Raw genomic sequence first — 14,929 nt, forward strand, 5'->3', positions numbered from 1 at the left:
ATGGCGAGCTTGTCTGATGAGATAAGTATTACTGTAGATCTCTCTGTGTGTAATGATGCCTACCAACCATTGTGTGGTACTCCAGCCATTTGACACAGGAAAGCAGGAGGCAGCCAATACGCCAATGTGCGCATACAAAAACGTCTGTGTGACAAGACAAGCATTTTGAATTCACTCCAAGACCTCCAGAGGCCTTTGTTGACTAATCTGCAAACAATCCGCTCTGCAAGCCCCATTGCAAGTGGAAGAACAAGCCCCTTAAGCTGTGACATTAACGAACACAGCGAGATAAGATAGGGTTTGTTATCTTGGTGCATGGAACTCCTGCCCAGATAGGAGATAAGAGCCATTCAAAGCATGTTTGCTGCCAGACAAATTTCCAAAGAAGCATGGGAGGCAGGCAAAGCCAGGCCTGGAATGCAGAGGAGCTTCACTCAAGCCAGTCTCATGAAGAATATGATCCTCCTGCCCTTTTCCACCTTATTATAACCTCCTTTGGTATTTTTGTGAGAGGGTTATAACTCGAAAATGACATAAATGCACTGAGACTGTATGAAAGCAATAACAATCCAATATGCACCAAGAGAGCAACCTCATGCAAGGCTGTGGAGCACCTGAAAAAAATCATAAAATAGTAACTGCAGTTTGAATGTAGAGTAGTCTTTTTTTATTGGTTTATATATTATTCAAATGCTCGGGAGTGAATAGCCTTTAATAGTCTCTCCCTGTAACTGTGATGTCACACAGCCATAGTTATCAATGAGCATCAGCACTGATGTCTGAATTGTGTTGTTTCTTTGTCCACTCACATTTGCTGCCACTGTAACCTGGATGTTGAAGAGTAGTAACCACTGTCAGGCCAAGTGCTGCCTAAACACTATATGACCTGTATTTAGAGGTCTGGAGGCAGAGGATGTTGTTTTGATGCTGTGTTAAGCCGCTTGAAACAAACTGTTTGTAAACATGGACTATACAAATAAACTTTCCAAACCTTGCCTTGCCTATTTCCATTTCTTGGTAACATTGGGGCAACAGACCTTCAAGAAAAAGAGTTCAGGTTTATACAGAAATAAATCAATTTTAAAATGTATGAATTACGTAAAAAAAACTTTTTTTCTAGTTTAATGAAAAAACATTAATTTGCTTCCAGTTTCTACATCCATTATAATTTTTCTATGTCTCGACAGCCACTTCCAAAGCTGTAACATGCCTAATTTCAACACCTTTTTTTTATTACCACCACCAAGAGAATTACACGTTCATCTGTGTTTGTCTGTTTGTTTGTCAAGGATTTTGTAAAACAGATTTGCAGCTTGGTGGAGGGATGAGCTTGGACCAGGGAAGAATCTATTAAATTTAGGTACTTACCCAGTAAAAGAAGGATCCAGGAATTTCTCATAACATTCCTTTCAGTTTCTTCATTCCTACATATATACAGTATAATTGTCAGTTTCTCCATGAATAAGATTTTCACTCTTGTGGTGTTGAGATCTATGAGCTTGTACAGTCTGGTGCAGATCCAGTTAGTAATCCCATGTGTCTGTCAGATAATAATTCAGATAATAACAGAAACCTGACTGTTTGGCCTTGGCAGAGATACATACTGTACACACTCTACTGCGTGCTGTTCTGGTTGTACAAGTTACAATTCCACCAGATTCTCTGGTGAAAGAAATGAACTGAACAACTTACAGACTCAACATTAACCAGCAGTAGTATTGGAAAGAACTCTTGAGCACAAGTGCAAACTTGCAAAAATACCTAAATTTAAAATGTAGCTATCTTAAAAGTTAGTAGTGAAAATTTGACAGATGACTGTAAAACATTTTCAATACAAGCCAAGACACTTAACAGCTAACTTCAGCCAGCACTCCATTTGTTGGGTTAACTATCACAGTAACTATTTGTTTGTAGATGGGCCAGCTTCCAGGGAACTCCTCATCATGTTTACGCCTGTGGTGGTGCGGTGTGATCTGACTGCAGTTACTGTGTACCTGAGATGTTAGAGTCTTGATGTGATCAATCTCCATTACACAACTGAATACAGTTACTGTGCTCTGTTGCCGGTTGTCTGCTGGTGGTCTCACTCACAGTCGAACCCTAGCTGGCTCCAAACACTGACAGTTTAATGTAAGCTCTGTGTTTAGCTCTGTGGATAGCATGGTTTTATGTGGAAAGATAGGATGTTTTATTTTTAAATGTGTTATTAATTCATAAGCTGTAAAAACAACCTTTTTTGTCAATTTCATAATGTCATATTGGAAAGGAAATCCTCACACATGGAAGCCAAGAACTAGGTGTTGCGTCTCTGCCAGCGTCAAACTGAATAAACGCTTATGAATATGCCCGCACCACCAGAGGGGATGGACTAAATCGTAATTCTCATTCTGCGGCTTGGAAAAACTTCCGCCTTCCCCTGTGCCAAGCGGCTCTGAGGCGATCCCAGTGATGAGCCAGGGAACGCTCTGCTAACTGAGCTCTGGAGAAATACGGTCACGGCAAGATCCATATTCAAATAAACTTCACTCTTGGCCCGTGCACACAAGCCATGTTGTCACCAGCTGGCAGTGCCTCTCACCGCCTCTTCAAATACTGAGCCACTTTTGATTAACGTCTCTACGGCTAATCATGTGCATTAGCTGTGCCAAATTGGACGAGCCACGTATGGCCTCCATTTGCCTTGAAATCTCTCTCTCTTTAAAAAAAAAAAACTCATTCGAAGCGTTTGAGAGCTTCCCTTTACACCACCCACCCCTCCCCTAAGTCTTCTCTTGTCTAGTGCCCATACATAGAACAGAGAGGGTGGTGTGGCGGCACGGTGCCATCCTGTGGGTCCCTGAATGAGAGGACTATCGCTGCCAGATGCACCCAGCTGCATAAATGTTATTCATTTTTTATGGCTTGTGTACATAATATGGCCAGTGTGGGAGATTGTGAGGTTCCACTAAAGGCTGGAAAAATACTCAAAATTGAATCAAAGTGGAAAACTTATTTTGGCTGGTAGCTGTTCTGGACCTCCTCCTTTTCCATCTCCCTTAATTCTCTCCTACTCCTCCCTGTCTCACATGGGGCTCTCTGAGGTTCCTCTGTGAGTGATTTACAACATATTCTTTCTCCGAGGCTGCACTGGCTGCTCTCCTTACGCAGCCATAGCCGTGGTGGTGTGAGGCGGCCAGAATACTTGTCATAGATCCAGAGGTGCAAAGACATTAGACAGCACTTTGTCACCAGTGTCTGGAATTCACACCATTTGGCTGTTTCCAAGTCACCTCCTTAACCGCTGACTGGCCTGCTTTCTGTCAGCTGCCGCTCTGTTGACATTGAAAGCTAAAAAAAGATGGCAACATGGACGGATCTATGCTGTTAGCCTTTTTAGGTGGTCAAAACAACATGCAGTCTAAGAAGGGCGCTGTGACCGCGCTCCACTGCCAAAGCCCTCGACTAGGAGCTCTCTCCCTCAGTTCACAGTTCAGATATAGTTTAGAGGTTTAGAAAGGCTGTTGTTAGGGTTTGCTGCTCCCCGCAGAGAGATGGGCTGGAACTCCGAGCAGAGCCACGGTCTCCCAAATCACCAGGCCCAGCGGAGGCCCCGGCAATCCAAATGTGATAGTGGTGGGGGCCTCCCGTCTCATTACCAATCTCCATTTCAAAACAGCCTTCAAATGGGAACTAATGCATTAGCTCTCGCTGGGGTAAAAGTCTAGGGAGCCACTACATAGCGGCTCAAAAACGCTTTCATACATGTTTTATCAGCGGGGGAAGAGCAAGCAAGAGAGAAAAGGAGCTTGGACTGAACCATTCATTTGTTGCCCATCTTATTAGCTTGGCACTGTGTTATTAGCGGCCATTGTGCTCCACAAAAGCCCCTTAGGTTTGTTCCACTGTTCGCTGAATCTGGGGTGAGCTCTGTGCCAGGCGCTTTTTGGAGGTATTTGAGAGCATGAAAATTCAATCCCAAACCCTCAGCATTGAGTTTTCTCACAGATAAATGAAGAGGATTAGTGGAACAATAAAACAATGTCTTACCTCAGATACCACCGTATCCTATTAATTGGGATTATAGTGGAGAAATGTGTAAAAAAAACCAACCCACAATCTTGTATCACAGTCGCTTCTTTGTGACAAGCTGATACATAAAGAACTGTCATAGCAACGTTTCATCAAATGGGAAATGTGTTCCAAATAATAAAGGAGTAAATATAGAAAATCATAAACAATGGCATTAAAAAAAACCCTGAACATATGAAGAATAGCTCTGGAAAAGCTGACAATATTGGAGACGCTATAATAACCCACCTTGGGTTGGATATGCTAGGCAATGTGTCAATTGATTCCCATCTGATGATGGACTGTGTGTTGAAATAAATTGACCTTGCCAGACGATGAGTGAAATTGATGGAGCTTTTCATCTCCGGAGGGCCGTTCCACACTCAGCCGTAAAATGGATAGAGCATAGGACAGAGTGATTGAGTCGGGGGGGAAATGTAAGGTGTGGATTTTTCTTCTACCAATGCTTGCTTGGTAAATAATAGTTACAGGAAAAATCACTACGCTGTAACTACAGAGGTTAAGTACCTGCTGTTGACTAGATGATTAGGACTAAAAGCACACAGCACTAAAGCGGAGCTGGCCACTGACAGATGCTACCCGTTGGAGGAATATGTGGCTCAATTACCGGGCGCCTAAATTGAAAGTGATAGTGATTTAAGTCTTCCCAATACGCCAGCCCTATTCTGGCAAGCAGCCTTTTCAAGAAGCCCTTTTAAAAAACCCTGCTGGAGTGTGTGAGACACAGGAGCGCCATTGATTTTCAGTAACATCCCCTAATGACCTGGCCACGGCTTGATCCACGCTGTTATTATGGGCTGATACCATGGGACAGGATTGGTGGGTCTCACGGCGCACAGCAGCGAGATGAGTAGTCGGGGCATTATCAGGATGAATTGGCGGCAAGCACAGCCGAGGTCTTGTCAATAGGAGGACAGGGTGCCTGGGGGCTCCCTCCGCGGCCCCCACCACCGCGCCTTCCGGCCTCATTAGAAAAGCAGATGAGTGGTGTGCACGAGGAGAGGAGGTGTGTGAGAAGGGAGAGCAGCCTCTCCTCCACCATCTGATAGCTTGCCTCCCAGGCATTGCTCCTCTTAATGAGTCCAGACCACGGGTCAATATGCCACTGGGCTGCCAGTCAATACCGGTTACCTGCAACACAAACACTCAAAACCTGCTTTCATACAAAATCAATGTCCTATTAGTCCCTCCCTGTATTGCCTTGGCTCAGTCTCATCGATCCCCTCTGAAGAGCTCTGCAGCCCATGTATGACAGATTATGGCCAAATGATCTGATGGCTTAGGCTACTCTGCCGGCCAAGTCTGTTGCCTTTATGATTTCAAAGTAATAGCTTGATATCAGATGAGCAAATACTCTAAATGCTGAAAACCTGAGGCTCGAGCGTTATTGGCAAACCCATCAAGCTAACATCAACATTCCCCTCAGCAGGTTTGGCTTACAGACACGTTCAGTAGTGGTGTCGGCGGCGCTGACAGCGAGCACCGGGATAAAAGACAGGCGGCAAATGTATGACATTAGGTCCAAACTTTATTCCGTACATTTTAAACCATGAATGTTCATTTTCATTTTTTTGCAGGCCTAAAACTCTACTTGTTTTGTATACAAGAGTCTAAGAAAAACAACTGCACAACACCACAAGGTTGACAGAGAAAGTCCTTTTGCCACCCACTAAAAAGTGTCCTTCTTGTCTGTCTGGGGCTGGTCCAGTTTCTGACTTGGAAGTCTTTCAATAATTCATCATTATTTCATTGGTAAATATAAACATGTGTCGATCCAAGTTTCTCTCAGTATCACCGTCATCGTCTGCTCCCTCCATGTGATCTCTTCATTAGGGTGCTGTGTGCTGCTTTGCATAGATTGCAGATGATCCTTGTAGGCCCCTTTACAACACCCTGCTCCTCCTGTCACACTTAACATCCATTGGCCAGGCTTGTCTGTTACCATGATATTTAACGAGGAAGTGATTCCCCATGTTTCATTTAATTTTGTTTTTCTAGAAATGGTTAAAAAGCCTAATAAATTTACATGGTAATTTTGCAGTGAAGGAATATCAACAAGTTATTTACATCAGTTTTCTTTACAGAGACTGAACAAAGACCTCATAATATATATTTATCTGCATATCTCAAAGGCAAAACAAATGAACAAAACAAATCGGTAATGTAACAATTGTACATTGTAATCATTGAGGATATCCTGGTACCATGAGGTTAAATTACTGAAGGTTGAAACCAAAGTCCAGTCTTTACAGTGGGTCATAATGGATATGTCTCACAATCAACTGGGATAAATATTGTAAAAGGTGTGACTGATGCACAAAATACATAAAATTCATAGAAATGATATCTATACATGGAACAAGGATAGGAAATGTACAAACTCATTTCAGGACCTCTCTTTTTGCACAAAGCTGAAAAAAGGTATTGGATTAATATATTAATAATTATCAAATATTTAAGTCGGATATAAACATACACACATTGTGTTCTTTTTACCGACATTATTCAACCTCCAGTCCACTAAGAGTAAAGTCATGGCATGTGCTTTATCAGCCTTACACACCTTTACTTTGTACAATCATACCCTTTCCCTTAGGGAGTTTTGCTCTTCTCTGGCGAAGAGCAGTGCATTTTGTTCACAAGAGGATGTCAGATTAGGGGGGGGGGGTTGTGAGTGCGTCTAGTGAGACCTGGTACACTTTTCTCAGGAGCTACCGAGCCTCGACCTCTTTTGGGTTGCGAGATGGCGAGTAGTCCCGTGGGTCCTGTGTGGTGAGGGGGGTAGTCCTCCGGGGTGAGGCTGGTCTGGCACTGCCAGCTGGCACTAGGGGTGGGGGTGCACTTAGTGCAGCAGTAGGGGGTGTTCTGTTCAGAGGGCCGTTGTGTCCTGTGGACGGGCTGAGTCTGGGGTACGGCATGCCACCGAGGTGGGGCATGAAGGGGGGCATGTGGGGTAGATGGCCCTCCATGGGGGACTGGTGCAGCTGATGCAGGCGCGCTCTGTCCAGCTCCTCCCGTAGGTGCAGGCGCTCCCGCTCCTCGGCCTGCTGCCGCATCCTCTCGTGCTCCCGGCGCACCTCCAGCAGGTGCTCGTGGTGGGAGTAGTCGTGGGCCTCCCTCTCGCGGTACGCCCGCTCCTGTTCGTACACGCTGGGGAAGCGGTGTCCTTGCTCGGCCCGGAGCTGGAAGTCCATGCGCCTCTGCAGGTCCAGGCTGCGGTACGCCTCTCTGAGGGGGTCCCAGGGGAAGGCCGGGTGGGGCAGGCGCTCCCTCCCTGCCAGGGGGCTCACCCCCATGAAGGGGGCCATGCGGGCGCGGTCCAGCACGTTGAGGCTGCCCATCTGGGGCATGGCGTTCATGGAGAGGGGCAGAGAGTGGGCCATGGGGACGCCGTGCAGGCCGGGTGCCGGGATGTCACTGCCGCGAGGCGAGGGGATGGGGGGCTGCTGGGACAAAGGCGGGTGGTGGTGGTGGGGGTTTAAAGGCTGACCGACGGGAAGAGAAAGAGACTGGGACGGGGGCTGAGGGGCGGGCTCGGAGCTCACCACCATGACCTCCTGCTCCTCCTTCCTCTCCTCCTTAATCTTCATGTCATTTTTCACCTTGTGGAGGAGATCTGCAGGTGGGGGCTCTTTCCTCTCGCTGTCCTTGAGCGTAGGGGGGGGCCCACCTGTCATCTTCATGCTCTGCTCATTGATCACTGCCTTGGAGTACGGAGAGGGGGAGCGCTGGGTGGGTTTGATGGAGTCTTCTGAGGGTCTCCTCTCCAGCATCTCCTTGCCCGGCGAGCGGCTCTCCTTCACCTTGATGTCGGCCAGTGTGGAAGACTCTCTGTGGCGCTCCAGCAGCTCCTTCTCTGCTTCGCGGACCCGGTCCACGCTGCCGCTGTGATGCCGACCCGAATCGTTGGAGTTCTGACTGTTGGAGCGGATTAAGCTACTGATCTGGTAGCTGACCGGTGCTGAGGCCGGAGATGAACGGTTGGAGTGTCGGTTGCGATCCACAGAATCCCTGTAATGACATAATAAAATAGTTTGGTACCAGTTAAAGGAGGTGGGCTGTATTCAATTTCAACATAAGAGTTTTAATTCTCACAGGAAAAAAAAAACCCATTTTGCCAGGCTCTTCCTCAAATACTGTTTACTGCCTTTAAATGTGAGTTCCTTCTCTCTGAGCTGCTTGTCGCCTGTTTGATTTGTGTGTGTCTTATTGGACCCATGCCTTGAGTTTATTTCAGTTTCCAAGGATACGGTGGATACACTTTTGTCTTAAACACTGCATCTATCTCCACAGAGGGGATTTGATGATGTTCATTGATGAATGTGTGTGTGTGCTTGCTGGAAAATGGATACTCAGCCATGTTATAATGTATTTAATATAGTTTTGTTTTGTGGATGCATTGTGTGTATAGTCAGATTTGTTAACCTCTTGGGGGAACATCCTGTGCAATGAGGTGAAATCTCAAATGTTACAATATGGTAGAGGAGTAAAAATGACAAAAAAAAACACATCTGAAAGCTAATGTACTCCAAATAAAACTCTCCAGGTGGATAATAAGAGCACAGACTCACCTGTCTTTATCCTTCTCTTCCTTCCCAATGGAAGAGTCTCTTTTCTCTCGTTCCCTTTCCCGTTCCCTCTCTCTTTCCCGTTCCCTCTCTCGTTCTCTCTCGTGGCTGTTGGCCGAGCTGCTTCTCTCAGCGTCTGCGGTTTTGGGCCACTGTGGCGGGGTGGGGAAGGACGGCGGGGTGCGTCGAAGTCTGTTCCAGGTGTCGTGGTGGGGGCTGCCAAACGTGGGCAGTCCTCCTGGCCCCTCCTTGGTGCCAAACACACTGTTGGACCCTGGGGGGAAGAGGGAGACAGGCGTGGGACCCACTGTAAGTTAATTGGGCACAAAACCTTCTTGAGGACACATAAGATGAGAAAGACTCAACAACAAAAGCTGCTTTTGTCTTTGTCTCTGGAGGCTCTCTCACTGAAGCTGTTTGAAAGAGTTAGAGGTTAATGGCTCCCCCCACCAGTGGAAAAAAAATACTCATTTGCTTTTGGACTAAAGGGCCCCCCAACCCCCCTCCCTATTTGCACCGGATGAACAGGGGAGACTCACTTGCCCTCTGGAGTCGAGGGCTGTGAAAAGCCAAGGGAGACCTTAGCATTCCACGGCATGTCTATTCCAATCACATCCATTTTCACAACAGGATTTGGCACACAAAAATAGGAGGGATGAAGAGAAAGAGAGAAAGCGTAGAGAGAAGGATGCAGGGGGGAAAGAGAAAGCCCTCCGTGGTGGTGCAGAAGGGGCTTGTCAAATAATTAATAGATGAATTGCCACCAAACAGCAGACCTGAGAGTGCCGGTTGGCAGCAGCAGCCAGATTAAAGCCAGGCTGTTGGGGCCATGCTTGGTGGATGGAGTGGAGGCAGGGAGGAGGTTTGCTGTGGTGTGCTGTGCTGCCTTGTTGGGCCTTGCTGGGCTAGGGCTGCTTTTGACACAGAAACTAGAGCTAAGTGTCTTAATTTTTTTTCCTCCCCTCCTGGCTCTCCCTGTGGTCTAACTATGTCCTGCTCTGTTCTGTCACTGGCCACAGGGGCCAGACTGAAGGGGGGAGCGGTGGAGGAGGAGAGGGGGCCAGCGCTTACCAAGCGAGGGGTTGCCTAATCCTCCGAAGGCACTGCTTGAAAGGTTGCCGAGGCCGCCAAAGGAACTGGAGCGACTGAAAGGATCTGCAAAATGCCAAACAGGGATTAGCAAAAGGGGGGGTGCTGGCTAGCAGTGCTCACCCCAACACCAACCCGTTCCACTCGGCTTTTCTCTTACAAGCGAGCTGTGGTTTTTTTTTAAAGCGCTGCCACCTTAGCTCTCTGCCTGGTAATCCTGCAGCAGCCCGGGCACTGGATGCTGGATTCACTGCCACTAACTGGAGTGGAGTGTCCTGACCCTGCTGGGCCTAGCGGAACAACGCTGCTGGATGGGGAAATTAGTTTTGAGTTGTTGGAGCTTGGCTGAAAATGGACTGTGGTAGGGCAGGGGAATTAGAAGCTGCAGAAATTAGTCTAGACAGACCATAATGCTTTGACTGGAGAAGCAGGGCCTGATGAGCTCAACTGGTGCAAACTCTCAATTTAGAGTAATGACACAAATATTTACCCTGAGAAGTCAGTGAACAACATTCATCTGCTGATTATTTGCAGTCCCATATTAATTCAGCAAAAATCCATCAAGAAATGCAGAAGTTATCAACAGATTAGGGTTTAAGGATTTTCAACTCTGGGGGTTGTTAATATATCAGAAAAGACAACAATTGAGAAATCTCCTCTGCCTCACACATGAATTCCCTGGGCAGGAAAATTCTGTCTGCTAAGTCTTCGTCCTCTGTGGACCGTGTGTATTCACAAGCGCAAAATGGATTGACTCAAGGGCTTATTCCATGAAATCAACTTGCCACTCTGAATCCAAACAGTGTCTCAAATAGAATGGTGCAAAATACACAAATGAATGAAAATAATTACATGCACAAGTAAATCCAGCAACATTAACTACCCCACTCCTTCTGCGAATTATGAAATCAACTTTGCAAGCTTAAAGGGAAGTAGTGTCATATACGCTGCTGCACTGCCTTTACATTCTCCAAACAAATGAGGGATGACAAATAGGGCAGAAGAGTGAACACTAGGCTAGCCTCGTCTTTTTAATAACCCCACACAGAGTTATTTAAGGCGATGTTATGAATCATACTGTCCAATTACATTATGGCTACACTCTCCTACGAGTTTGCTCAAGAAGTGCCGCAGCAGACTGTCTACGCTGGCCAACTGGATTCCACATTAACCTTCAAACGAATCTGAGATCAAAACTAGAAGGATCTCAGTTTCAAATTACACCCCGGTGGCTTGTAATGTGTTTAAAACATGAGAGCAAAAGAGAGAGAGTGGGTGAGAGAGAGACAGAGGGAAAGAGGAGATAAATGTATAAAAAAAATTGAACATGGGGTTACTTACACTTACCTGCCAAATGGCTAGGAGGCAGGAAGCCGCTGGGATGTGGGGCAGGGCCGTAGGGGGAGGGGGCCGGGTGGCCTGAGCCTATCGGAGACAGGGGAGAGAAGAGTGTTGCTATCAGACTCTCATGAACTCTAATGAGCATACAGTTAGACAAAATGATGGTCCACCCACGATAATCACACTACTGACCCCCGTGATTAGACAAGAACAGAAAAAAAAGTAAATGTGAGTAAATACGAAGTGTTTTTCCTGCAACAGCATCACAAACTTGTTGAATGTGCTGTAAATAGAAGCACAGAGGCGGCTGAGTGATGCCATTGAGGGAATTAGCAACTGATATTTTGGTTTTTATTGCAGCTGTTGCCTGTTTGTGTTCAGGTCTATAACTGCTTATTGAGGTCAGCTCCAGAGTGTGCAACATGCTGGCCTTTCTCACAAAACACAGCTACCATCACCCATATTCCATGAATGGTTAATGAAAGAACCAATTACAGGAGTGCCTCTGACACACCACTGCATAATTACCAGTCAAAGGCCATTCGCCTCTCTGTTGCCCTCCAACGCAGGCCAAATCAGTCAATTACCTAACTGGGAGTCATCCATATTCATAGACGTAGCTGACTCCCTTTACTGGCAAAACATTTGCTACAAAAGCACTATAATTAAGTGAACATTACATGAGAAGAGAGAAAAAAAGATACAATTTCTTCACACTGGCGGGGAGACAATTATGACATGCAGCTCTAAATGCGTATTAGCCTAAAGACAAAAATGCAGTTGAAAAGCCTTGAGAATGGGATCATTTACAGTTAGTGTTTTGAAAGGTTTGAATTGGGAGATGCACGGAGAGAACCTACTGACCTGTGGAGGAGAAAAGGGGTCGTGCCAGGTCATGAGGGTACGGGAACCCTGGGAAGACTCCTGGAGCTGGGGGTCGACTGAACAGGTCCAGTTTCCCATTCATGTCTAGTTTGTGAGGATCCAGCTGCATTTGCTATAGTCCAGAGAGGCAGACACAAACAGAGGGAGACGCACAAAGAAAATTAGGTCGGTAGGCAACAGTACTTAACATTTCCAACAACAGTGAGAGGGATTTATCCTCAGCTACACACTGGGTGAGAGATCAGAGGAATACAGATACATCAACAATGGATCCATGTCTCCAATTCTGGCCAACTGTGTTATAACAAATATCTGTAAGCTGATTAGGGACACTAAATCCTTGGTTACGGGGGTTCAGAGCCCAAGAAGGACTGACATCACTAGGCCAGAGGCCTGAGCAGAGGATCTCCATGGCGAGGCCACACCATCCTCTGTCAGTGAGAGGAGTAGTTCCACACAAGCATTTGTCTGTGCTCACATGTTGTAATTTGGTCAGTGCAGCCATCACTATGATCACTGATTGTGTTACAGCTGTTAATGTGTCAGGTCATGATCTGCCCGTTTCTTTTTCGGGTTGAGTGAGCGACGCACAGAACATTTACTTTGCTTTAGGGAACACTAAACAAGAGGAAACACAATTTGTTGGATTGTGAATCATTATTACATGTAACAGATTTCTGTTCTTATTTTGTCATCTGTCTTTTCCCACCCACATGGTCTTTCTGAACCCAGTAACACGATTATAGATAGTTTCACTGGTAAAGATCCAACTATGACATGATAAGACCTACTGTGTATTCAGGGAGCAAGTATGTTATTTGGGTCGTTATTCCATTACCAATATACTGTATCTGGTTTAAATGACAGCAAAACTCCTGCAAGACATCATTATCCATCTCACGCACCTTCATTTTCTGCTGGTGGTGGTAGATCTGCCATGCGATCTGGACATGCACTGCACACCACTTGCCAGGTTTCTAAAAATTTAGAGAGAAACTGAGGTTAGCCTGCTGGCTTTAATATGGGGAACTAAATATGGATTCTGGCATTGTGATTTTCTGGCCAAACTACAAAGCGGGAACTCGTCAGAATTTTCAACCAGGCAACGGATTAAGAAAATCTAACCCTGACTTTAACCCAACAGAAACCTCAAAGCTAACTGTAAATGCAGCCAAAAGCCGGCAGGAATTGTTGAAGAATTTGCAGTTTTAGACTTTGTGGCCTGGCCAGAGAGATGTCACATTTAACAAGAGATGGACAAGCCAACCACTTACCCTAACAGATGTCCTGAACGGATCTGTTATCTGTATGGATAAACAGACAAGCGTTATCATCAACAACAAAGCAACGCGGCCAAATAGTGCAGGCACTGTGGATACATGCGTGCAGCGACAGGCATGAGGAGAAAACATTCAGTCTCAGAGAGATGCTAATGCAGAGACAAAGCCATCACATCTCTCTGAGACACACACTGAGTGTTCACCAGGAGGGACAGAGCAAGAAGAGACTTGTTGGGACACTGTCAACTTGACGCTTACCCGTGGGTCCTTCTGTAGGAGTGTGTGAGGTACCGCTCCAGGACGAGCAGCTACGTCGATGGGATTTGATGCCTGAGAGAGAGACAGAGAGAGAGACAAAGAGAGACAGAGAGAAAGAGGGACATGGTAACCCATCAGATCTGTAGTCCTTTAAGTAGTTAAAGCCTGGAAAGACATTATAAAGCAGAAATGCACTAAGGGAAATAAACCAAAGCATGTTGCGTAACTACTTTATGCAGGAGGTAAATTCATTCTTAATCCAGTAATTCTCAGAGGGGTTGGAGGCATCTGCGCCGTCCTCGGTAGAGAGATTTTCATTTTGGACTTTTTCCCTCTGAATAAATAGCAGAAGTACTGAGACTAAACCTTGTCCAGGCGCTGGGTGGACGTCTGTGGCATGGAAGCATGTCAGAAAGTGGCAGCAGGAGATCCTCCAGCTACAGACGCCAACATCAGCGCAGCTCTACAGTATATCCTCCCTCAGTAGCATTATACATCTCTAATCCTCAACTACAGCTGTTATATATCTGATGTCATAGATTAAACTGGAATGATGCTGAAGGTGCTGAGCCAGTGTAACACATCTCCTCTTTAAGTCACTGAAGCGCAACAGCCTTAATCCATCCCTATACCGGGGACAGGAGGGTCCTGCAGGGTCCTGCAGGGTGACCTGAGTCACCAGCCCCCCACAAACAAACACACATCCCAAGCCTTGCCTCCCCAAGCTCCCCTCCAAGAATACTTAGCAGGGGTTTTAAACTGTTCCTTCAACCATCTGGAGGGACCTTTGACAAAAGGGCCCCTTCCATGACTCAGTCTGCTGGGAATAGGGCCAGCGGATTTAGGGCAGCTTTGATTAGGGGCTTACACCAGGTCACAGCCGCTGGGCATCTGCCAGACAGACTCACACCCTCACACCCCTTCCCATCCCTCACACCCCTGCCGCCCCACATCTTCTCCTGTCTTGCTTGTCCTGGCTGGGGTCAGCGCGCGACTCTGACCCTGGTTCAGTTCCAGTCAAGTCTAACAGATTATGATAAAAGGATTTCGATGGGATGTGGCCAAGTGCATTAGAATCTTGTTTCATCGACACTCAGCAGCAACAGAGCTCTGCTGCTTCGCTCATTCAACTCATAATATCTGATATCAAAATATCTAATGTACTGTAAGTGTAGTGTGAAACTGTATTTCTGCTATGGTTTTACTCTCCAAGGATCCTTAACTCACATATACTACATAGTTGCATACAGTTTTTTTAAATCTAAATCTAAACCTCCTTGTTAGAGGTGTACTAATCATCCATGGTGCTATTGCTTCAGTGTTTGGTGAGGCTGAAATCCTACAGAAAACTGGCTCATAGAGGCACATGGCATAGAGCTGTTGGCATGTCAGTATATTACACACCTGCCTTTGAAACCCCCATGAAAAGTCTACTTATTA

The 14,929-nt window shown here is 46.2% G+C and overlaps 1 protein-coding gene across 15 annotated transcripts in view; it reads right to left on the reverse strand.

The window, feature by feature from the left end:
- Positions 1–5,578: 5,578 nt before the first annotated feature.
- The window catches only part of fbrsl1 (fibrosin-like 1), a 271,719-nt gene continuing 262,368 nt past the window's right edge, over positions 5,579–14,929 (reverse strand). For 6 of the 15 annotated variants that reach the window (XM_085787868.1, XM_085787876.1, XM_085787867.1 and 3 more), the window contains 8 exons: positions 13,490–13,561; positions 13,226–13,255; positions 12,857–12,928; positions 11,931–12,063; positions 11,067–11,150; positions 9,708–9,791; positions 8,640–8,910; positions 5,579–8,079 (listed from right to left, as the gene is read on the reverse strand). In XM_085787868.1, coding sequence (XP_085643994.1) covers positions 6,780–8,079; positions 8,640–8,910; positions 9,708–9,791; positions 11,067–11,150; positions 11,931–12,063; positions 12,857–12,928; positions 13,226–13,255; positions 13,490–13,561 — 2,046 coding nt within the window. In that variant the 3' untranslated portion in view covers positions 5,579–6,779. The remainder of the gene's footprint in view (positions 8,080–8,639; positions 8,911–9,707; positions 9,792–11,066; positions 11,151–11,930; positions 12,064–12,856; positions 12,929–13,225; positions 13,256–13,489; positions 13,562–14,929) is intronic. The other 9 variants (XM_085787873.1, XM_085787870.1, XM_085787879.1 and 6 more) reach the window with 5 other exon arrangements.

Source organism: Trachurus japonicus, chromosome 9 (assembly GCF_045865225.1).
Source record: "Trachurus japonicus isolate A0001 chromosome 9, Traja_1.0".
Taxonomy (NCBI): domain Eukaryota; kingdom Metazoa; phylum Chordata; class Actinopteri; order Carangiformes; family Carangidae; genus Trachurus; species Trachurus japonicus.